We start from the raw sequence: 25,602 nt of genomic DNA, 5'->3' as shown, positions 1-25,602 counted from the left end.
CACATTTTTTAATATTAGAGCTAAACAATGTAGAAACTGGATCATGAATATTTCAAGTTTTCTTTGTGAAATGAGATGTTTCAAATTAAAACTTTATCTCTGAGGATTGTTCATTCCCCTGAAAGGCAATTGGCTCTTTTGTTGGAATAATAATTTTAAAATAAGGAATTTATCATCAAAGAATGAATAATTTTATATTTAACAGTATCTCTGTTTTATTTCTAAAAAAAAAATTAAAATCCCATTTTAAATATTTAATTTTTAGTGATATATTATATTAATTTTTTTTATCTCTTGTTATTTTTTCTAACTATTTTCTATTATTTTAAAAATCATTTGGTAAATAATTATTCATAACAATATAAAATAAAATAAATTTACAATTACTTTTTAAATTGAGGGAATTTCCTAAACTACACTATTTCCTATTTTATTTACAACTTTACATTGTTTTTTTGTTTTTACTTTTCTAAATTTTTTTTACGAAAAATACCTTTTATTTAATTCACAAATATCCTTTTTAATTTTTTAATAATTTATTTTCTTTTTTATAGATTTTTCGGGTATTTTTTTATTTTTATCGTGTTTTTTTAGTGTAATTATGGTGTATTATAGTGTATATATTATGTTTTTTAGTGTAATTATGTTGTTTTTGTAGTGTAACAATAGTGTATATATAGTGTATTAATGACATTTTTGTAATGTTTTTATTGTGTATACCATAAAAACAATGTAAATACACCATAAACACGCAAATACACCAGTGATATACTAAAAACGGAAGAAATACACCAAAAACATAAATATACCGAAAAACACAAGAAATACACTATAAATACACCAAAAATATACTATAACATAAATATATTATAAAATTACTGCAAATACATCACAAATCAATTCTTTTTTTACAAAATCAGTAGCAATAAATAAATAAACAAATCTATGAATAAGAGAAAGACAAAATAATTATATGAATAATAGAACAATTTTATAAACAAAAAAAATTATATATTTACAATAATTTATTTATAAAATTTTTAAATCATCGTAATTAAACCTAAAAAACTAAAAAAAACGATGTCGAGAAATTCATAACACGAACGGAAAAGACAAACGGAAAAACGACCGGAAGAAGAGAAACTCATCAGAAGTGGAGCAACGGAAGCGCGAACAGAAAGCGAACGAAAGAAACAAAAAGAAAGGCAATCGGAAGAGACAAACGGAAAATCAAATGAAAAATAAAAAAAAAAAAAGAGAAAGAGAAAAAAGAGAATGTGGCTATGTAAAAATTAACATAAAATGAGATAAAAAATTTATATTTAGTAGGAATTTTTATAAATATGTTTGTTATTAGTGTAGAGTGAGAAATTATGAAAAGAAAAGACAAATTTATTGTAAATAGGTTTGAAAATGACGTATTCTGAAAATGATCCTTTAAAATTCTTTTAAAATATATAAAATACAGTTACACTTTTATTTTTTACTTCAAAGTATTAATGTCCGACTAATCTATTTTTTTATATATATATAAGCATTACATTCTCCTCTTTGACAAAATAGAATAAATATAAACTCAAACTCCTAATCTTGGGGTGCAATTGGAATTATGCTTAATAGATATGTTTATGAATAGATTTTCAGAATGGTTCACCACATAAATTATGTTGCTATTTAGTATTTATTAATAAAATTAAATTTGTGAGTGGTAAGTTAATGGCCAATGATGAGGATATATATAATGTATATTGTGTACTGCTTTATGAGAGCAATGGAAATCCTTTCGGACATATCTTTGCTTCGTTACTCTTTTGAAATATTTTTTCAGTTCATGGCCCAACCTACGTGGAAAACATTGTCTTCATTAATCATTATCTGAACTAGTTGTGGTAATATTAGTGATTTCAATATTAGTTTGTCCTATAAATTTATATATTTTTAAACCATCAGAATAAAAATTAATTTATCCACAGATATTATCTAATTAGTAATAGATATGATTCGATTTTAAAGTTTTATATTCCATTCTTTTCCCTCATTTTAAACATCGCAATTCGGATTTGCAGATCCTGCATGAATCATTTATGTTAAAATACGATATACTATTAGTATAAAGTTCAAGTAAGATACGTGATGGAAACCCAGCGTTGTGAGCCGAGTTTTGTGGAATTCGTCCATCAAGGCGGACTTAAAAGACTCGCCAAAGAAGATCGAATCTAAATTAAGGAAGATCGAGTCTTATGAGTCTCATCCACACGAGAAAAAAAGTCATAAAAATTCGATGCCCAAACGAGTAAAAGACTGAATCTCGTAGGATTCGACAATTATATCCGGACACAGATATTTAAAGATATAGAATCCGAATAGAACTCAACTACAATATCGGTAATAAAGAGATTCTAAAAGATTCAGATCTTCTAGAAGAATAAAAATTATATTTATATTCAAAAATATGTTTCTATTCGAGAAAGATGATCCTATTTAGGAGATCCATTCCTAAATAAATTCACAAGTCAAATAGAAATCATTTTTCTATTTAAATTCATATGTTGAGTAGGAATTCTTTTTTTATTTGAACTCAACAATGTTCATTATAAAAGGACTCAAGGTATGCATATATACATATTTGAAAGACAATCAATACCAGTGGCGGATTCAGAAATTTTAAAATTTAAATTTAATTTTGTTGATTATATAATACTAAAATAATAAAATATATTTATTTTAATAACTCTTGACAAATTTATGCTATAATTATTTTTTAAATTATATAATAATATAGGATTCAAATAATAAAATAAATTTATTTTAATTATTTTGACAAATTTTTTGTTTTAAAAACATTAAATAACTATATTATTATCACACTATTAAATGCACATGTATGTTATTAAGTCAACTATTTTTTTAGCGAGAATAGAATTAATATACACTTATATTATATAATAAAAAATTAATAAATAAAATAGATGAACAAATGTGTAAATGATGTTCTAAAATATTTATATTTTATATAAATAGATTAAAATTTAGGTTTAAAAATATATATTGAACATTATGTATATTATATTGAATTATTTATTCTTATCAGTTAGAATTTAATTTGTATTTATTTTTATTTATTAAATAATAAAACATATGTACAGGTTTTCAATACATGTCTTTTTGTACTTTATCAAATATATATTAAGTTTTTTATGGATAAATTAATAAATAGTAATTTTTGTTAGCTAATGCACTATTTTTATTTAAAACACTCATAATAATTTGTTGTATTGAAATATTTATTCAAAAACATTGGATTTATATTACAAATAATATTTTTTTTCTCAAAAACAGGTGGGGTCCATAGATCCCACCCTCTTTCAAGTGCATCCGCCTCAAATTAATAGCCTTAAAATTTAATATTAATTTAAACATTAGAGAGCTAATTGGACCACTACCATCCGATCAACCATTTACATTGTTATGTAGGTTAAAATCCGTTGAAAAGAACAAACTCTATCGATATGTTTGAAATATGAGTTAATTAAATGTGTTATTTGATCAATATTTTTTGCATGATATATTTAAACCCATTAAATTTAGGCTACTATTGAAAACTGTTTTTAAAAAAAAAAATTATGGTCCAAACAAAATGATCAATTTTAGTTCATTTTTTAATTTATAGTTTTAATTGTAGGCATCTGTTTAATTTGAAGTGGAAAATATTCCGATACACTCTTCATATGTGGAATTTTCATGGTAAAATACAAATTGGAATATTAATTAAGAAGCAATATCAAGAGCATATTTTTAAAAAAAAAAATCACTTCAATTTGAATAAATGTCCACAACTAAAACTAAAAAATGAGAAATAAATTAAAATTGACGATTTTGAAAGTTTGAGTCATAAATAAAAAAAATCAAAATGATAAATATTTTTAGATGATTAAACCTTAAATCTATTGAGTATTAATAAGGGTTTAATTGTAAATATATTTACCAACTTTGGTTTAATTTATAATTATAACATAAACTTTCAAATTTGACATTGTCGTCAGTGAACTTTATAATTTTGGCAAATCAATACACTGATATTTTTTTGGGACATTTTTACTGAGTTGGAAGCCGGAATTTCCATGTATACTAACATAATAGATTTCAGTATTTTCCACGTAATTTGACACGTTGCAAATTAGATCACGAACTTTAGCGTAATTTGCAATTACAAAATTAATTTTAATATTTTGACAAAAACATGCATCAACTTTTACTTTTTGGCAAATCGAAATACCGTTTATTTTCTAACATGTCAGCCTACATGGAAATATTAGCTTTCAACTCAACATTTTATATCGAAAAATGAATGGTGTTTTGATCCGTCAGAAAGTGAAAGTTGGTATATAACATTGTCAAGTTTTAAAATTTATGATGTAATTGAAAATTAGACTAAATTTCGTGATTTAATTTGTAATTGACTCTATCAATAATTGTTAAAGTTAATAATAATGTAACTACATGTAATGAAAAACTATAAATATAATTAAAAATTTAGATCTAAAATTTAAAATAAAATCAAATCAAATAATATTTAATTAAATTATTTAATCATGTGTAAACAGGTTAATGTGTTTAATTTTTTTTAACAAAAAATTAACCATGTCATAAAAAATTGACTCATTTATAATCTGAATCCGTTTATACCAAATTTAAGCTTATTTAACTTCAGATCATGTTGTATCATTTAATTGTATTGTGTTTGAAATCATTAAATTTAGGAGATATTCTTAGTTAAATTTTGTCCACCACGTCATTCATGTACTTAACCTATCATATTATGACACATTATTAAAATAATGGCACTATCGTAACATTACTTTTCAAAAATATAAAAAAATTAATATCAAAATTATAATAGTGCTACTATTTTAATGACGTGTCATAATGCGATTGGTTAGTTCACGGATTACGTGATAGACTGAGTTTACTTAAAAATCTCTCTAAATTTAGCTCATTTGAAATAATAATAATATATATAAATTCATGATATAAATTAATATTTAATTTTTATAGTAGTAGTAGTAGACTAGCAGTTGTAGACTATGTTACACAGACTCAGATATGGGTGTCAAAAATGGATGCGTATCCCCATATCCGAAGCTAATTTTCTTAACTCAAAGTATGGGGATATGGATCTAGGATTCGGGTACTTCGATACGGATATATATGTGTAAAGTAGACATAAGTATTCAAATGTTAGTCTTAAAAAATAAAATAAATAACTCAAAATAAAGTTTATAACAATAAATACAGTTTTAGCTCTTAAGAATCGAAACGTGACACCAACTCCGATACATGATATGGTCTTTTTACCACATGATATGGCAACTCTTCATAAAGTCTATCTCTTGAAGTGTCCACCTGTCAGTTAAAGAGTCGGACCCATATTATGTATCATGTCGGTGCCATGTCATGTCCGACACGGGTATAGAAGGGCAAAATGAAGAGTTCGGGTAACATAGATTGTAGATGCCACTCACGCGCACAATTTAGTTGTGTTATTGCATACAAGTTTAAAAGTAATCTAAATTTAAAGAAATTCTTAGATAGACTCAATCCACCACGTCATCCGTGAACTAAACCTATCATATTATGACACGTCATTAAAATAATGGCATTATCGTAATATTACTATTCAAAAGTGTAAAAAAGTAATAATCAAATGACGATAGTGTCATTATTTTAATAACGTGTAATAATGTGATAGACTAGTTCACGGATGATGTGGAGTGAGTCTACCTAAGAATCTCTCCTAAATTTAATATTTTAAAATCTAAAATGATCTTATTCGAATGATGCAATTGGTGTCAGGGACACATCCTGATTATCTTTTTTTTTCCAAGAAAGAGTTAGATAAAAGGATAAGTGCTACAATGGTATGACTGAAGCTAAAGTCGACGCATAGCTAGCTTTCGCCAGTTGAGCTAACCGATGGGCTTGACCATTATCTATCCTACTAATATGGCGGACAGTACAGTTCTGGAAGAATGTAGAAAAATGCCAAATATCTTGACAGGTGCCCCAGTTGGAAATAGAAGAACAAGTCTTCGAATTAACCGCCTGGGAAACCAGAATAGCATCACCTTCAAAGCAAACCTTCCTCCAGTTTGAGCGCAGGCTCCAACTCATGGCCTCTCTGAGCGCTAGAAATTCAAGAATACCTGGATCCCAAATGTTTCTAAATGTGGCCGTAAATTTATTCAAGCAGATACCCCTATCATTAAACGCAATTGCCGCTATTGAACCAAACTTCAGATGCTTACAGGTACCTGCATCGTATCTGATAGTTATGAGGTCTCGCTCTTCACAGGGGATCCTAGTAGCTTGATTACAACTGGAATCTGGCCTTGATCTTTGAGTTTGAGACATCCTTGCTTCCATCTTGCTGGCCATATCAAATTATGTCTTGAATGACAGTGCAAAACCAGTTGTATCCTCAACAGACCAAATTTGATCTTTAAATATAACTGAGTTCCTAGCTTTCCAGATAGCCTAAAGGAAAAAGCAAAACAACTGAGCACTTCCTTTGGAATCATCCATCAAGCTCAGTGCTTCCATGATCTTGATCCAACTGTCTTAAAAATCACCATTTTCCCCATTCGAATGGAATGATAGGGGGGAGGAGAACCAAACTCTCCTGGCAAAGTCACAATGAAAGAACAGATGCTCTCTGTCTTCCTGGGTTCCACATCTCGGGCAAAGGAGATCTCCCTTAAGTCTGATATTGAGATTAGTGGCCGTAGGGATACCATTCTGCAGGAGTCTCCACAAGAAGACTTTTAATTTGTTAGGAATCTGGAGGTTCCATAGGAATTGCCAATGAACCCTGGTCATATGCCTCTGGATTCCAGTATCCCTGGTTGGGACCGTGTTTAAGGCAATATGATATCCTGATTTGACCGTATATGAACCCGATTTTGTAAAGTGCCAGATCCATCTGTCTGGGACTCGAGATTGAGGGAGAGGGATAGATAGTATGGATTGGGCATCCTCCTCTATAAACCAGTGCTTGATTAGATGCTCATTCCAAGTTCTGGATTCTGGTAGGAACAGACCATTTACCTTTCTAGGGATGGATTCTCGGTTCCTTTCATCTTTGAGCCTGGGGATGAATGAGGTCTCTAAAGGGATCCAGGGATCCGTTAGTGTGACAATATCCTCCCCTGAAGTAATCTGCCATCTACACCCTTTCTGGAGGAGCTTAATCCCATGGATTAAACTTTGCCATCCCCAAGAGGCATTGTGACCTTTGGAAGCTAACCATAAGGGGGTATCTTTGAAGTATCTACCTTTCAGAACTTGGTGGAGTAATGAGTCTGGATTCTGATGAATTCTCCAGGCTTGCTTTGCTAGGAGTGCTTGATTGAAAGCTTTAAAGTCCTTGAAGCCTAATCCCCCATCCCATTTGCTCCTACACATTTTGTCCCAAGCCACCCAGCATATTTTCCTTTCCTGATCTTTACTTCCCCACCAAAATTTGGACATAAGAGTGTTGATTCTGTTGCATAATGATTTTGGGAGTTTGAAGCATAACATGGAGTATACTGGAATAGCTGCAATCACTGCTTTCATCAGAGTTTCTTTTCCTGCTAATGATAGAAATTTTTCCTTCCATCCCAGAAGCTTTTGTTGAATTTTATTTATGATCTCTTTAAAAGTCATCTGCTTGGACCTTAGGATAAAAGGGGGTAACACTAAGTAGGTACTTTTGTTGCCTATGTTCTGCACACTAAGAGCTGATGATAGTAATCTTCGAGTGAGAGTACCCGTATTTCTGCTAAAGAAGACTGCTGATTTGCTGTAGTTGATTATCTGGCCACTTGCTTCCCCATACTCTGTTAGCACTTTTTTCAGACCCTTAACTGCATGATGAGTAGCATTAGTAAATATTATGGAGTCATCTGCAAAGAATAGGTGGCTGATGGTTGGGCCATTCCTGGATATCTGGATCCCTCTGATAATGTTATCCTGCGATGCTAATTTTAACTTATGAGCTAATCCTTCTGCGCAGAGGACAAATAAAAGTGGTGAAAGCGGATCACCCTGTCTCAATCCTCTAGATGGAATAATATAGTCACAAGCTTCGCCATTGATTAGGATTGAGTAGGTGACTGAAGTGGTACATTCTATAATCCAATTAATGAATATGGTACTGAATCCCCATGCTTTGAGTATAAGCTTCAGATACTCCCATTCCACTCCGTCATAAGCTTTGCTTATGTCTAATTTAAGGGCAAGTTGTTCCTTTTTCCCCACTGCTCTACATCTGAGATAATGCAGGACTTCATGCGCCACTAGAATATTATCCGCAATGGATCTCCCCTTAATAAAAGCATTTTGAGCTTGGTCCATTATTAGGGGTAGATCTTGTAATACACTGAACAGAGGCTTATAGGTCTTAGATCAGTCACGCTCTGAGGATTTTGTGTCTTTGGGATCAAAGCTATCAGGGTATGGTTGAGGCTTTTTAACATCTTGCCTCCTCTGAAAAATTCCTGAATGGAGTGGGTTATTAGAGGACCTATGATCTGCCAATATTGCTGATAGAAGAAAGCAGTGTATCCATCTGCTCCAGGGGCCTTAGTTGGGTTAATAGAGAAAACTGCATTCCTGATTTCCTCTTCTGATATGTTCCTGGTCAGTTTTTCATTCATGACCCTTGTTACTTGTGGGCTGAAGCCTCTGAGGAATTCATTAACTGATGTTGGTTCTGAACTTGTGAATATTTCCTTGAAATAATCACAAATAACTTTTTTCATAGGGCCCTTTTCAGTCTCCCATGTCCCAGCTTTTGACCATAAACCTGAGATGGAATTCCTTTTCCTCCTTTGTTTGGTTTTTTCATGGAAGTACTTCGTGTTTTTATCCCCCCATTTCAACCAATTATGTCGAGCCTTTTGAGCCCAAAATTGCTCTTCTTCTATTGTTGCTTCCAACAGGGCTGTTTCCAGGTTTCTAATCCTGTTCCAGTCCTGATCTTCTGCCTTCTTGTTCTTCTCCTCTTCTATGGAACTCTGGAGCTGATGCATCCTCCTTTCAGAGTTAGAGCTGGATGACTTTTGCCAAGCAAATAATTTTTGTCTAGTATTCTTCAATTTAGAGTGTATCTGAAACATTGTGCTTCCTCTCACATTTTGATTCCAGCTTTCTTCTATGATTTTTAGCACTGCAGGTTTAGCTCCCCATCTTTTATCAAAGAAAAATTTCCTTGAGTAGTTCAGTCTCTGGGGATCAGTTTTGATGAGGATTGGTCTATGGTCAGAACCCAGGTCAGATAGGTGATGAACTTCAGCTCCAGGGAATAGAGCCTGCCATTCTTCATTAGCCAAGGCTCTGTCCAATCTAACTTTGATTGAGTTTGGGTAGTTCCTCCTATTAGACCAAGTAAACGGAGGTCCAGCAAATCCTAAATCTCTAAATTCCATACACTCCATAAAGGTTGTAAAATCGACATGATTCTCCAGTTTGAATGCATTACCCCCTTTTTTCTCAGATGGCAGTAGATAGTCATTAAGATCCCCTGCACATAGAACAGGCCCCAGCATTCTGTCTCTGATACTTTGCAAGTATTGAAACTGTGCTCTTCTATGGATGATGTTGCAATAGAGATGGCAGAAAATAGAGTCAAAAGAAGGGCCATTTGTGATACTGATTGTGCAGATGATGAAGTTGTTACTGGTATGTTGTATTTGGAGGTCTAACTCATCTTTCCATACTAAACAAAGTCCCCCAGATTTCCCTATAGGATCTATGGCCATAACATTTGAGAATTCACAGTAAGCAAAAACTTTCTTTATTTTAGATATACTATTTTTTGTCTCCATTAAGAAGACTACATCAGGAGAGTTGGATCTACATAGCATTTTTAGATTTTTGACTGTCAAGGCACTCCCTAACCCTTGACAGTTCCAACACATAAGCTTCATTTGGTACCTTGAGGTCCTTTGGGGTGGACCTCCTCACCTCCAGCCTTGTCATCTGCTTCTCCTTCTCCTTTCTTCGTGCCTTCTTTGTTTTGTGGTTTCTTTTTCTCCTCAATAACCTCTACTGTCTCCTTCACAAACTGATCAATAGAGATGATGTTTAGGTCCGGGCCTAAGTATATTCTATTCATCACATGATCACCAGTACGCATGCCTTCTGGCATCAGATCAGTTTGTGCAATCTTCCTCTTGCCTTTGCCTTTCAGCTTAGGTTCCTTCAGCTTCAGTTGACCCTCTTTTGGGAGTTTAGTATTGCATCTTGGAATTTTCTTCCATTTTCTTGCCTTCACTGCCTTGGTAATCTGGGCATTACACTCCTACTCCTTTAAGGATTGGAAATCAGCTATTGTAGTGGGGAGTCCATATTCGATTGGGTTGAGTTCTGCTAGCATGGCTCTGATTTCTTCGATATCCCTTTCTGGGACAGCTTCTCCTACTTGGCCCTTACTATTTTTGCCATAGAAGTATTCAACCAGCATCTTCACTTGCTCTTCCAGAGGGGGGTTAGAAAGCTGATCTAGGGAGTTATAGTTTTGTTGGGTTTCTCTAGATAGTTGGTGAAGGATTCCTCTTAGTATACGGTTTTGATTGTAGGTGGGAGGAGCTTGGTGTCTGTCAGTGACTTGCATATCCAGATTGTACTCCCCTGCATCAGTATGTGGTTCTCCAGCCATGACATAAGGAGGGATTGTTATGTTGTGGAGTTCATTGAAATTATTCGCCAGGAAGTCAGCTGCTATGGCCTGTTGGTAGCTCTGAAATGAGGTAACTGGGGAGATGTGGGCCGTTCTGGCCAGTTGCTCCTCTACACCATAGTCACATACATTCTGCAAGCTCATTTGCTGTCTGATCTCCTGGGTTGACACACTAGAGGTAGGGATTGGGTTAGTCTCCTGATGGGTTGTACCTCATGCAGCTGCCTGATTGTACTTCGCTTGGAAGTAATTGAGCTTATCTTTCACAATAGCTAAGTTCCCAGATCTCATCAACTTGTTAGCTCTCATAAATAAACCATATCTGTACTTGCCAGCATAGAATATACCTGCTTCCTCTTCAGTGATCCTGGTTGCACAGAAATTTCTATTGTGGCCCATCATTCCACAGAAAAAGTATATGTCTGGAAGCTTCTCATAGCGAAATTTGATCCACTCCTTTTTCAACTCATCAGTGATATTGTGAAATCCAGGAAGTAATGGTTTGGTATTATCCACTTCGACTCGGATCCGGAGGAAGTGTTGTCTCCACAGAGGAGCCATAGGATCCATGTCAATGTCTACCAGTCTGTTGAAGAGGCTGGCTATCCTTGTTCCATTTTCAGCGTTGATTTGGTTGGGAGGCAGGCCTCTGGCTTGCAGCCAAAACAGAGACGAAGTGAAGTCAATCCTGGCTATGGGGATATCTTCAGGCCATTCTTTGACATTGACATGTTGGTTGTGAATATTCCACGGTCTTTCCTCTAAGATCATCTCATAATCTTCAGCCAGCGAGAGTCTTATTGAAAAGCGATTTTCAGGGAATCGTGCTAATAGGAACTCACCTTTCAACTTCCAATTCTTGATAATGTCATCCTCAATAGCTTGCAGCCCGAAAACTTTCTTGGATATGACTTTGGCTGCCAACATCCATTCTTTTGATCCTGAACTATGCTCTTTCTTGACATGAAGGGTAAGTGAAGGCTCCGTGAGTTTCAGGTGTTTGGTCTGCGAGATTATGTCTGTTATAGGAAGCCCCGAGGAAGTATTAGCTGTTAGGCGAGTAGCTGCGGAAGATGATCCTTCGACATTAAAGCTCCCGTTGGTATGAGTGTTGAGCCACGAGTCATCAGCGAAGTTGCTTCCAGTCTGGTCGCTCAGACAAAAAAAATAGGCCTAATCACTCAAAAACCCCTCACCTTTAAACTTTTTTTCAATTCTACCCCGACGTTGAAAATTTGTCAATTTTACCCACTTTTGATTTTTCCGTTTTCAATCGTACCCTAATATTTTAATTTTTGTTATTTTTTTTACTTAAATGATGAAATCATTCAATTAATTAAGTTTAAATATGGAATTAAATTCTTTTTTATTCAAAAAAGTACAAATAAGTCCTTTATTTTTAAAAACTAACTAAAAACCATAATCAAATTAACACTAATTTAAATTTTTAATTAATTTAACTAAATTTAAATAAATTTTAAAAATATACAATTAATATATGCGAGACATGTAGAATGTTTTAAACAAATTTCCAAACGCAAATGACGTTAATTTAATTTTTCAGGGTACAATTGAAACACAAAAATGAAAAATAGGGTAAAATTGACAAATTTGCAACGTCAGGGTATGATTGAAAAGGGGCTAAAAGGTCGGGGTTTTTTAAGACATTAGGCCAAAAAAATATTGTTTTGACTCTTAACAATTTTATAAACAACGGGGTTAAAATTACATTATTTTAGCCTTCAAAAAATAAAAGCAAAATCGAAATTTGCAACTTAATTTGAAATAGCGGCTGCATGGAGTGCAGAAGCGAAACCCAACGTGGGGCACTAATCCTCGATTTCTTGAAACGTAACTCAAATTATTTACTTTTGATCTCTAATTAAAAGTAAATATTTATTATAGAAAAAAAAAACAAAATAAATTTTGAAAGTTAATATTAATTAAAAATTATATTCAAATTTATTTGTTTGATGGCATATATAATGATTAATATGACACTTGTGTTCTGCCCACTTATAAATGAAATATATCGTGTAATCCATAATAGCACTAAACGGAAAATATGTTCTGCCCACAACTTTGGCATCGCTTTTCAAAACCAAATTGATTGCCAATAATTTGCCATATTTTGGTTAGAGAAAGAAAGAAACATTTAACCAACAAATCTTATTTTTTTTCTTTAATCTCCTCCAACTGTATTTATAATCCTCTCGTACAATGAACTAAATACAATTGAATCTAAACCTTTATATATTCTTTTTTAATAATTAAAAAAAGAAAAGCGCTTGAAAAAAAATTGAGACCTAACAGTCTACTGGCCGACGCTTATACCATTTGCGTTATAATCCATTAGTTCGAAACCTTTATATTCATTGTTGATTATAATTTATCTAAATGGACTCTATGTATTAGTAGAATATAATGTTTTCTTTCGTATTTTATTGTACATAATTAGTAGCTAGGCACTGTCTTAAAAATCTCATGGTGGTAGGAGTTTAAAATTGTAGGCACTTGTTTTACAGACACATGTCTATGCAATCAAAATATGAAATGATCGATAATTATTTTTAAAAAATATAGTTAGATCACAGGCTGATTAATGTGGTTCAAGACTTCAACGACTAAATTAGTAATTTGTGAATTCAACTGTAGTTATTGCAGATACCTATAAAAAAAAATAAAAACTATGGATGTAAGGAGAAATTCTTAGATAAACTCAGTCCACCACGTTATCTGTGTACTAAGTCTATCACATAATGACACGTCATTAAAATGATGGCAATTTTGTAATATTACTATTCAAAAGTGTAAATAAGTAATAAACGAATTTACAAGATTGCCATCATTTTAATGACATGTCATTATATGATAGGCTTAGTCCATAGATGACGTGATAGACTAAGTCTACCTAAGAATCTCTCTGGATGCAAGTTCGAAAAATCAAACTAATCACTGGATGTTAATTAGAGATTTATGAGTCAATTCACATAAATACAGAAATTGATTATCATAAAACACCAAATTAATAAAATTAAACCATTTTTCGTATTTAATTTTTCTTATTTCAGGCCCCAAAGTGAAAGTTTTATCACAATTTCAGCAATAAACATAATTATCAACTTAAATGGTTAATAATGAAACTAAATATTAGTAACAGGAAACAATTCTAACCCCAGATGATTGTGATAGGAGAACCATATCATAAGTCATATATGCTACTTGATCATTAATTAATGAAACAAAAGGTGATTTATGTCTCCATGTTTTAGGATTAAGATCAAGTAAGTTCTCAACGTCGGAAGAGGTTCAAACTATGTTTTTAACGTTTGAAATTTTAAACAAACATGTCCCCTAGTTTGACACCGTCTCTAATATTCCGTTACTTTAATCCTATGTGTAAAAGGATCATCCATATGTTCCTATGGTTTGGGGCAGGATCAAGTGGGCTTGTAACGTCCGGAACGATTCAACTATGCTTTTAACGTTTGAAATTTTGAACAAGCAGACCCCTAGTTTGACATTGTCTCTAACTCTGTTACTTAATGACATGACTTTTAATTAATGACATGATTTTTATAAGAGTCATATTTTTATAATCTAAGCCTTAATTCGCAAATCCCCAATTAGATCCCTAAATCCTCAAACTCTACAAACCATTTTTTATGGACTCAAGCGAAGCGACCCATGAGAGGATGGGGCCGACGGGGAAGTCATTTTTTAGGACTAAACGTTCTTTATTGAGTTGTAATTCAGTGTGCCTCATGTTGTCTTCTTCTGCAACGAGTACGCGAAGAAATAACAGTGTCACCTATGAAGGTCGTGTCAAGTGGTACAAATGCTCCGAAAATTGTATTGCAGTAAGGTATACATCTTGTACCAAAAAAAAAAACATGGACAGAGGTTTTATAGCTGTTAAAATTATAAGGTAAGGTCTTTATCTTTAATTTTTGGTTATGCAACCCTGCTATGCAATAGCCACATAGGATTAAAGTAAAGGAGTTAGAGATGATGTTAAACTGGGGCCCTGTTTGTTAAAAAGTTCAAACGTTGGAGGCAGAATTGAACCTTTCAATACATTAAGGTCTCACTTGAACATGACCCCAAACTGTAGGGGCATGGATGAATTTTTTCCCTTAACGGAAAAGCAATGTCATTAATGGCAATGATAAAAAAAATAGTCACGTGGGATTGAAGTAACAGAGTTAGAGACAATGTTGTAGACACTCTTTTTTCGGACAGATAAAAGTGATAAGGGATTGATGCGTGAAATTATTATTCGGAAAAATTCGTCCGGATGACGAGCTAGCAATTCGCACGTCTGAATTCAAGTGGGTTAGACCACTGCGCAGTTGCAAACTTGAATGATTAAAACGTAATTAGCTAGCCTATAAAATCCAAAGAGATTGTGATCTAACTATAAAAAAATTGGACTAAATATAATAGTTTAGAAGTTTATGGCCAATTTGCAAGTTTGACGGGTTAAATTGACCATACCTAAACTCTTATGGTCTTAAAAGGCTTTCCTGACTCTTTTAGGCACCAAATAGGTCATTTAGCCATAGTTATTACTCCATTTAGTAACTAATATAAATTTAATGTTATAATTCCTAATTGGACTTCTAAATTCATCCATTTATTCACTTGTACACTTCTCATTCAACTCTAACGCTCACTTGTACACTCCTAGTATAATTTAGACTCTACCTAGCATTAGGTTTAACCTAACCTCTATAAATAGACATCGTAATTGACCTGTACAGGGGTGGCACCAGTACGTATAAAAAATCACAAATAAACCCTAAAAATATCAAGACCTAGCCGAAACACAACACACACACACATACCAGTCAATGAAACGAGCTAAATACGCTTCAATCAGTCAAGAACACATTGCTGCACAGCGAGCCTAAGTTGGATTATACATTTAGATTACCAGAAAACAAGCCAGTGACTTAAAATGGTACTTCTGAGGACCCAATACCATCTCTTATGATCTTTTATTGCATATTTGTAATGTTTGTTGAATCATATGAGATATGTATGCTTAGTCTATATTAATATATTTTTTTCCATAATTGCTATATTCTTAGACTTTTGTCACGATTACAATGAAATTGACTTAAACTTGTTTATAGGTTGTTTACACCAGTTTTAATCACCATGTGTTAATTCTGTTCAAATCTGATGCTTAGAAAGCATGAATGGAACTCAAACTGCCATTGTTTTCCATATCAGTGTTTTTTCCATGAATGACTTCTCCCTTCACGTTTTCTGCTCGTTTTTATGTCTTTTTTACATGAAATTGAACCAAAGGACGAACTCCAGCGAAACAGTTATGACGGCGCCTCCACCACCATACCATGGTGCCATAGCCACTCCGTATGGAGCCCCTATTCTTCGCTACCAAACGCTTCAAGATCTCCCAAATTTGACTCTAGTTGTATTTTCATGTTTCTGGGGTCGTTTGAGTTCGAAATTGGCCTCTGTTTGAACCCATGGTTTTCTAATTAGTTGTAGGAAATTATTATTTGTTTTAATTGGCCACACCCAATGTATTTCGTGCTTAAAAATTATTTTTTAATCTACCATGCCAACCGGACCCTGAAGCCTAAGCCCGTTAGAAACTAGCAACTTCCAGAAACAATTTCAGGTTTATTTGAACTCAAAATCGACCACAATTCAAACCAGTGGATTCGTATATACAAGATGAAGAACTTTTGTGCTTTGACTGAGTCCAGATTCCGATCACATAGATAGCCAAACGATAGACAAGTGCCAGACACTTAGAGTCTATAAGGTTAAAAAATATTTCTAACCTTATATGCATATCGATTGCCCTTGTTTATGATTGTAATGTTTAATCACTTTTTAAAGCATATCCAACTCCAAATATTAACAGGCTAACGAACTTAACCATGGTACCTTAGCATTAAATCCAGCAAGTCCAGCAAATTACTTAGAAATTTTAGGATTGCCATGAAAAAGTAATTAGTGATTATATAAGTATTCAAGATGACTTAGGCTTTGTGTATGCAAAATGATTAAAATCCACTTTTGTCTACTACATGATAGAAACTCCAGGATTAGATGTTTGTTTAAGATTATATGCTACATGTCTCACATGCCATTATCCGATCGAGTCATGTGCGCGTCTCACATGTTTTATCGCTATCAGACTTGTTTAGATTTTCAGTACATTATCATATGAACTACATGTATGATTAAAATGAGATAAACATATGTGTCATGTAAACATGATGCAACCGATAGGTCAAGTATAAGAGTTTTGGTATTGTCCATCGAATCCAGTTTTTTTGTCCGATGTAAGGTGGTCTCACCCATAAACGTGAAAGATCTACCCAGTCGGTTTAAAAATCATTTTCTAACTTAGTTAGATGGTGACTCTATTTTTTAAAAACCTTTCTAGATCTGAAATCAGCCATAATATTAAATAAGCGGCCCCTAAACCCCACTCCGCTCATAAGTGTTAAACTATGAGGCCTGTTTGTTTAAAATTTCAAACGTTAAGGGCATAGTTGAACCTTCTAGATGTTGAAAACTCACTTGATCCTCATTCCAAAACCATAGAGGCATGGACGACTTAATTAATTAGGAGGAGAGCACATTAACTAAAAGAAAATAAAAAGACATCTTTGATATATGTTTAGAAGCTCAGTCTAGAAATCTCAATGCACGCCCAGATCACTACAAGCCTTAAAGTTAACCAAGAAGAATCAAAAAAATAAATTGAGTTTGAAAATCAAACATCAAAAAAATATCATGGGAATGCTTTCTTTATAATATTTTTTTATTAAGTATTTATTATTTGAATTTATTTTTTAAGACTTATAAAATAAGAAACTCATATTTATTATTGATCTACTAAAGATATCATTATTTATTTCATATTTAAACAATAATAATTTTTTATAGTTTATTTCTACTTTTATTAATTTAATTTTTAGCCAACTAATTTTAGTTAAAATTTTAAATCTTTATAAACTTCCACCAGTTCAAACTAATTTTTATGTGTAATTATTGCATATTTTGTCCCATAAATTTAGAAAAAAATGGGCATTTTTTATCCCATAAAAATAAAAAAAGTAATCACATTTATTGATAATTTAGAATAAAATTATCAAACTATCCTCATAATTTTATTGCATGAGCATTAAATAAATACAATAGCTTCATAATATTTCATTTTAATAAAACTAAAGAGCATTACAAAAATATTTAAATATATCAATCATAATTAACGAGTTTTTTAATTCTTATAAAATCGCCATTTTTTTTATTTTATAGAACAAAGGGAGTATTGTTTTCCTTCTAGATCCCATATGGAGCTATGTTAGCTCAACAAATTATTAAACTATTACAATCATAAGCTAATTTGTGGTACATTGCTAACTACTTATATATGACTGTAAAGTGTAAATATAATTAAAGTAAACTTCCAAAAATGTAACTACAATCAAACTTAGTATTATAGATAGTTTAAAACAAATAGAAACTGAAAATTTATTAAAATAAAAGAAGTGAAATAAGTAGTTCAAAAAAGGTAAAATCAATATTTGGTGAAAATCAATAAGAAAGCCCTCTCAATTATATAAATATATAGATAGATTATTAAATTGGTTATTAAACACCACTTAAATTTAAATATTTAAAATCAAATTTTGTTTACATGTCGTGTATATTGCACGACTGAATGATAATCTTACTATTGAACAAAATTGTGATTACATTTCGTGCATAATGTCTAAATGATTCATGCATACTCTCCTAGTTTAGGGGTGTGAGTTTGATCGAACTTTAACTAAATTAAAGACTCAATTTTTTTTCAAGATTAACCGACCACGACCTAGGCAGCACAGAAATAAAAACGGGAAACGGAAACGACACGAAACGGACCCGCGGAAATGGTATTTTTCTGATATGAAGAACACGAGTTGCGGGAAAAACATGTAAATAATAAAAATATAGGGATATATTTATAGAATTAAAACTTAAAAATGTTATATGTATTAAATTTTATTTATATATTTATACCAATTAATAAAATAGATTAAATCTAATTAAATCTAATAAAAATAAGAAGATAAGTTTTATTGTAGATAACGTGAACAATAAAAATTGTGTTTAATTGACTCAAAAAAAAATATTTGTTGAGAATGGTTTACTTTTTTATAATTTTTTTATTTACGAAAACGCCCCGAAACGTTTCCTTATAAATTTTTAAAAATTTCTGAGAGTTTCCGGTTTCCAAAACGGGACACGCAACTTCACCAAAGTTTTTGTGCTTCATAGACCACAATTGAACTGAAATTTTAATTTTCTTTAAACTATACTGAACTGAACTTATAAAAAAATAAAATATTTTCAAATCAAACAAAACCAATCAGTTTAGTTAGTTTTTTTCAATCTCAGAAGCAGTTTTTTGGTTCAAGTTATACTAAAAGTGAACTGAAATTTCTGTGCTTTTAATGTTGCCTATTCAGTTGGACTTTTTGTGCACCCCTATTCAAAACTTTTCATTATTAATAATTTTGGCCAAAAAAACACCACCAAAATGAAGCTGAGAACGTTCACATCGCCTGTCGTTGCCTTCGCACTATCATAAAAATACATGAAAAAAGCTGTGAGCTTCCGTCAAAATTACTGAACATCGCACTTCAGCTAGACATTTAATTTTGAAACAAACACCTTCTGTAAGCCATGGAAAGCAATTTAAACAAATTCATGACAAACATGTAAGATATAAATGAGGCAATGGACAAATAATCATGACTTAATTATAACAAATTAAAATCTAACATTGATCTAACCCTTAAAAGATAAAGTTCAAATCTAAAATTTATAAAATCAAACACATAATAACTTCTGAAAATAGGAAGGAGGATCTAGCATTTGCACCCAAATGCATAACAGTGAGTGAAAAATAATAATAGAGAGAACAATACAAGCGCACCAATCACATAAGCTGTAACAAAATTAGCTTCCATCAACATATGTAGCCATGAGATCCCAAGATGGTCATGGCCTTCTTTTACGAACCACAGCAAGCTGATTTTGGGGCAGCTTGGCTAGCCCCTCCTGCTTGGTCTGGTTGGTTAATTCTGATCGTCTGTGGCTGCATAGTCCAACACCACAGTGCTCCATACATCAGTAAAATATTACAGTAACCAATTTTTGTTTAGGTTTGTATTAATGTTAATGCATCTTATCAATTGAATGTCGAAAATTTTAATGTGCCATCAATCACATGCCAATGTATCAACTTCATCAATAAAAGAAAAGAGAGACAAGCCAGTTCTTTTAAGTTGACAATAAAGCCCATTTATTTCACTTATTGATGAGATATCAAGCCGAAGAACAATAGTCCTCAACTTTAATAAACTATATATATATTATACCCTCCGTCTCAAATTGACAGGCACTTTAGTATAGTTACACATATTAAAAAATTAATTAATCTAAGATAAGATGAGTTAAATTATAAACAATTATCATAGCTATCCTTATTAAATTGAGTTGTGGTCTTATGCAAAATTAATAAATGAGGAATTAATAAGAGAATCTATGATATTTATAACTTAATTAACAATTGACTGCCAATAATTGGGAACAAATTGCCTATCAATTTGGAATGGAGGGAGTATAATCCTATATTACAGCTTAATCAACAAGCTACATGTTGAACCCCTTGATTTTCCGACTTTTTTAAATATCATTCAAATATTTTCTAGTCATATTTTACCAAGCAATTTTAGCCTTTTTCACCTAGACATCAAACCCAGTACAAAAATGAAAACCAAACATTCTTGAAAAGCACTAAATGACCATCCTGAGTAGCTATCAACACCAGTACCCAAATGCATATTATTAAACTGAGGACTAAAAGAACCTTCAACAGCAGAAATACTCTTAACAACCATTCTAAACCTAAAGTCCTAACAGCCACCACCAACTGCCACCCTCACAATCACAACCAGACAAATTAGATGAGAAACCCAAATGACAAGGTCCACATGTCAACTCTTAGAAAAGCAGAATGCACCTCAACGAATGTTTTGAAGAACCTTCAGGTAAAAACTGTTAGGCCAGGAATCTTGTCTCGAGTAAATCAGTCAAAGGTATACCTAAAATGTGGATCAAGCTATTTGCAAACTGGGGTAATACACACTGGGGGTACCCTAACTATCACCATATATTATTTTGATGACCAAACTTTGATTCTTTTCATTTTGGTTTCTAAACTTAAATTTCTTTTCGATTTCGTTACTGAACTTTAATTTTATTTCAACGGGAGGATTTCCTGCAAAAAATGCATATACGACAGCCAAATTTTACTTTTCTTTTCGCCTAGAAACTTGACATGTATGCATAATTTGGCCAAAAAACTCCTTGCATAATTGAAATTATGCATAAGTGACAAGTTTTCAGGAAACTAAAAGAAAAAACAATTGCTAAGCGGCAAAATCCGGCAGCCACGTCATAATTTTGGTCAGAAAAACTCTGTTGAAATAAAACTAATGTTCAGAAACCAAAGTGTAAAAAATCAAAGTTCAATCACCGAAATGAAATATAGCGATAGTTTGGGTACACCAGTGCCTATTACCCGTGCAAACTTTGAGAGAATTGCTTTCATTCACTGGAAAGTTTAAAGAAACTTTTGGGATTAAAGCAAACACGCAGAGATCTCTCTTGTTCTTAATATGTGCAAGGGAGTTGAAAAGGTTTCTTGTAGACTTGGTGACAAGCCAGGCAACATGTTGCATCGCTAAACTTGAGGTGATAGGTTATCAAAGAGATAGAGAAGCTACAGCTGATCAGATCTATGGACAGATGTTGCATGGAGGAGGGAAAGGGAAGAGCAAGATGGAAGAAGACAGATGAACAAAATCATAAAAAAAATTACCAAATCTTGAGGTATCGATTCATAGCAATAACTTCTTCACTTATAAACAGATGACACATTCTCAAAAATACCACATAGATTACGTAAAATGTAGTTTTACAATTATCACGATACCATCTGGACCATGCATAGAGTGATAATAACAAGCCAAAGTTCAAAGAAATTTGTACCTCAGCTCTAGAATCAGTGTCTGCAAGCCTTTGCTTGATATCCCTAGCTATTGAAAAGAAAACCTCCTCCACATTTAAATTTGTCTTTGCACTCTGTATAAGAAAATTTATTCATCATATACAAAGGAAAAATAATCAACCAGCTTACCAACTATTCCAATAAAAGCAGTAGATTCTACATACAGTCTCAAAAAATTTAATTCCATATTCATCTGCAAGAGCCTGGCCCTTTGAGGTAGGAACAGCCTGTAGAAAAAGTTCCTCGTCAATTCATGCATACAACAAGTGCATTTGCGCACACACATATATATGTTGGGAGAGGGAGAGAGAGAGAGAGAGAGAGAACAGAACCACAGACCCTTTTGCTTTCATCCATATCTGCCTTGTTACCCACCAGAATCTTGTTCACGTTGTCAGAAGCATGTTGTTCAATATTACGAATCCAATTCCTAATGTCTAGACATAAACGGGAGAAAGTATGATGGCGGAGAATAAAAAAATACAAATAAACACTTAATAATAACAGATCCTAGACATTTCTAGCGTAAAAGTGGCATTACCATCAATATTACGATCCATTAACCATGTATTATATTAGAACAGATAGACAAAATAAAAATGATTAGCAAAATCATTAAAATTTGTATTTCAAAAAGCACGAGTAGGAGAAATAATTACTATTAAAGGATGACTCATCGGTGACATCATATACGAGCAAAATACCCATAGCTCCACGGTAATAAGCTGCAAAAGAGCATTTTACTTAATAAAAGTTGAGCCAATTAATATGAGAAAGCACAGTAGAAATAAACTAGACTATCAAACTAGATTGCAAAAAATTTCAGAAAGGACACTGAATTATATTTCAGCAAATACAAAGTATAATCTAAAGGTAGAGACAAAAATACAAATCCATTGTCACCAAGAGAGCAGGCCTACGTAGGTAAAATTAATGCTTGCATGCGACTCAAGAAAGTCAAAACAAACAAGCCTGTCAAAAAGCCAACATCCTACTGCCTGAAGAATAAAGATGGTAACTGGTGTTCGTCTTAAAAATAGAAAAGGATCCGATAAACCGACCAAGATCTATGAATCAAGTCACTTTTAGCATTATCGTTAACTCCAATTAAATAAAGTTGATATATAAGACTAATTAACAATCAAGCTGAGAGCATTTTCACTTGAGTCCAAGTAAACAAAGTGGATGATACGAATCAGCAACAAAAAGATGACATAAACTATTTTATTTTATTTTCAAAAGAGATGAACTATAAGAGAATCTGGCAGTGCAAAGGCTGATCCATCAACAATTCACAAACTTGCATAATAACTTATCCCTTAATTGTATTTCCAAGTCAAAACTGACCAACTACATGAGACATGACATGTCTTCATACTTCAGCAAGAAAGTCTAACCAAAGTCAGTATATAGCAGAGAAGACAGGAAGCAGGTACAAGCAAAAACTTTCTGCTATGCTCTCATTAAAATTTACTGCATCTGAAAATGTACAGTGCAAAACTGCATATACTTCAGTATTTGACAGGAAAGTCCAATCAGTCAGTGTATAGCTTAGATGACAGGAAGCAGGTACAAGCAAAAACTTGTTGGTATACTCTCATTATAACTTACTGCATCCGAAAATACACTCTAAATAACTGCATATGTATCAGAAAAGAAATTAACATAATGTACACATTTGTAAAATCTGGAATTCGATTGGACAATAGTCGCCATTCATCACCCAGACCTTCAAGGCCAAAGCTTCCTTAGCTTGAAATTCTTATTTTCAATGGTCCAACAGAATACGAACATTGTTTTTACATAAGGCATATATCATTTCAAATAACTAATCCTCCATTTTCAATAATCATATATCCACCAAATTCCTTATCTTTCTCAAGAATAGAAAGTAAACTCCACATCCATTAACCAAAGCCAGTAATTGAGTGAGAATATTAGAATAGACCTTAAATTACAGAATACTCTAAATGAGAAAAATAATCAAATTACAAAAAGCAAGACTGATTTTGAGTCCGTAGAAATCTTTGCTAGTAAAGCTTCAAGAGATAATTAGACAAAAAGAATGTACCATGTAGCAATTGATAACAATATAAATATGAAAACCATATAAAGGTTAAATGAAAAGAGAAATTCAATTTAGTTTTCATGTAAAATTGTCTATCAACCATCTCTAGGTGTTTTCCATCTATCAATCAGAAGCACTTCCAAGCTAGTATCTTCATAAGAATGTTAAGACACCTTCCATCAAATGCAGAACCAGAGAGCACTACTTCATTTATGTTTTAATACAAAAAAGCCATATATAAGAAAGCATAGACCCAGATTTTAAACATAGAAGGAAGCACCTGATCGCATTAAACAGCATTAAAGGAGTAATGGTATAATCCAAGGCACTAACCTGTTGTGATTGTTCGAAAACGTTCTTGACCAGCAGTATCCCAAATTTGCAATTTGATTCGCTTTCCATCAAGCTCAATGGTTCTTATCTTAAAATCAATTCTATAAAAGAAATCAAAGATCAGAAAAAACTCCATTAAGAAACAAAAACGTATCTAAGCTCAAAATCACTTACCCGATGGTTGTAATGAAACTAGTCGTGAAGGAACCATCTGAGAAACGTAAAAGAAGGCAACTCTTACCCACACCTGCAAAGCCATGTATCCAAAAACCAAATTCAATTATCCAACTTGGCTACCATCTTAAGTCACTGAAAATATACAAATTACAAGGAGCAATCCAACTGCAAGGCGCAAGCTCATGTGACGCCACACACATACTTGCTTACGAAATCCTCTCTCGATTCCAGCAGCCACGCCATTCAATTCAAATTCAATTCATAAATTTTGACAATTCAAACAACCGCGAAACAAAATGTGCCGAAATCAATTTGCACTAGCTACGATCATGCATCTAATCAACTTAAAGCACACGGGGTTAAAAAACCAGCAATTTTCTTCCTTCATGCAAGTAATTTTAAATTTAAGGATAAAATTTGACCTAAAAATCGAGTCAACAAAATCAAAACAAAAAAACCACACACATTCGTGATCCAAATCAAAATATCTCGAAAATCAAAATACGAAACCATCAGATTACGGAAACCTAACATCATCAAAATTGAATCAACAATAACATTTAAAATTCAAACACGTATAAAAAAAATGCAAAAAAATAAAATAAAAAATTAATTAATCATACCGCTATCGCCGATCAAGAGAAGCTTTATAAGGTAATCGTAATCGGCACGAGCTCGGGCAGGTGGAGCAGCCATTGCTACAAAATTATTACTAAAACACAAAATCAAAAATTAAAAACTAAAATTAAACCTTAGAAACAGATGCTTTTTCGATTAAATAATTTTAAAAAAATTAAAATAAAAAGGGAAGCACCAGATCGAGAGAAGAGAGTTTGAGATCTAATATGAGAGAAAAAGATTAGTAGTAATTGGAGGAGCCAAATTGTTTAAGGCCACGTCACCACCGGTCGGCAGTTGAATTTTTTTCTTTTTTATGTTTTTCGGAGAGGAGAGGACATTTTTTGGGCCGTTGGATTATTTTATATGCTTTTGTTCATATTTGTATCCAACGCTCCATATTAATGTCAATTGAAATGCCGGGGATGTTGCGTTTGTGCTATTTGATTTTGGGAAACGATGACGTTCCTAGGCTAGCTGTTCTAATGGTAGCGTGTAACGATGTCGTATCATATTGGATGTCGATTATTTTGCTATGGAAGTTTATGATTTTCAAACTTTCTTACAAAATAC

The 25,602-nt window shown here is 32.7% G+C and overlaps 2 protein-coding genes across 2 annotated transcripts; both read right to left on the bottom strand.

Moving 5' to 3' along the window:
* Positions 1-8,396: 8,396 nt before the first annotated feature.
* LOC126664301 (uncharacterized) lies at positions 8,397-9,968 on the bottom strand. The gene has a single exon (XM_050356635.1). The coding sequence runs from the start codon at positions 9,966-9,968 to the stop codon at positions 8,397-8,399; it is 1,572 nt and encodes a 523-aa protein (XP_050212592.1).
* A 9,528-nt stretch (positions 9,969-19,496) lies between these two features.
* Positions 19,497-25,353, bottom strand: LOC126660431 (ras-related protein RABE1c). Its single transcript, XM_050353943.2, has 9 exons — positions 25,226-25,353; positions 25,035-25,123; positions 24,409-24,481; positions 24,235-24,335; positions 22,493-22,558; positions 22,173-22,270; positions 21,998-22,060; positions 21,815-21,907; positions 19,497-19,856 (listed from the first exon to the last, which is right to left on the bottom strand). The coding sequence occupies exons 2-9, from the start codon at positions 25,105-25,107 to the stop codon at positions 19,773-19,775; spliced, it is 651 nt and encodes a 216-aa protein (XP_050209900.1). The 5' UTR covers positions 25,108-25,123; positions 25,226-25,353; the 3' UTR covers positions 19,497-19,772.
* Positions 25,354-25,602: the final 249 nt, after the last annotated feature.

The sequence above is a fragment of the Mercurialis annua genome, linkage group LG1-X (genome assembly GCF_937616625.2).
Source record: "Mercurialis annua linkage group LG1-X, ddMerAnnu1.2, whole genome shotgun sequence".
Classification (NCBI taxonomy): Eukaryota; Viridiplantae; Streptophyta; class Magnoliopsida; order Malpighiales; family Euphorbiaceae; genus Mercurialis; species Mercurialis annua.
The sequence above is the reverse complement of the archived record's forward strand: the minus strand, read 5'-3'. Positions and strand labels throughout refer to the sequence as shown.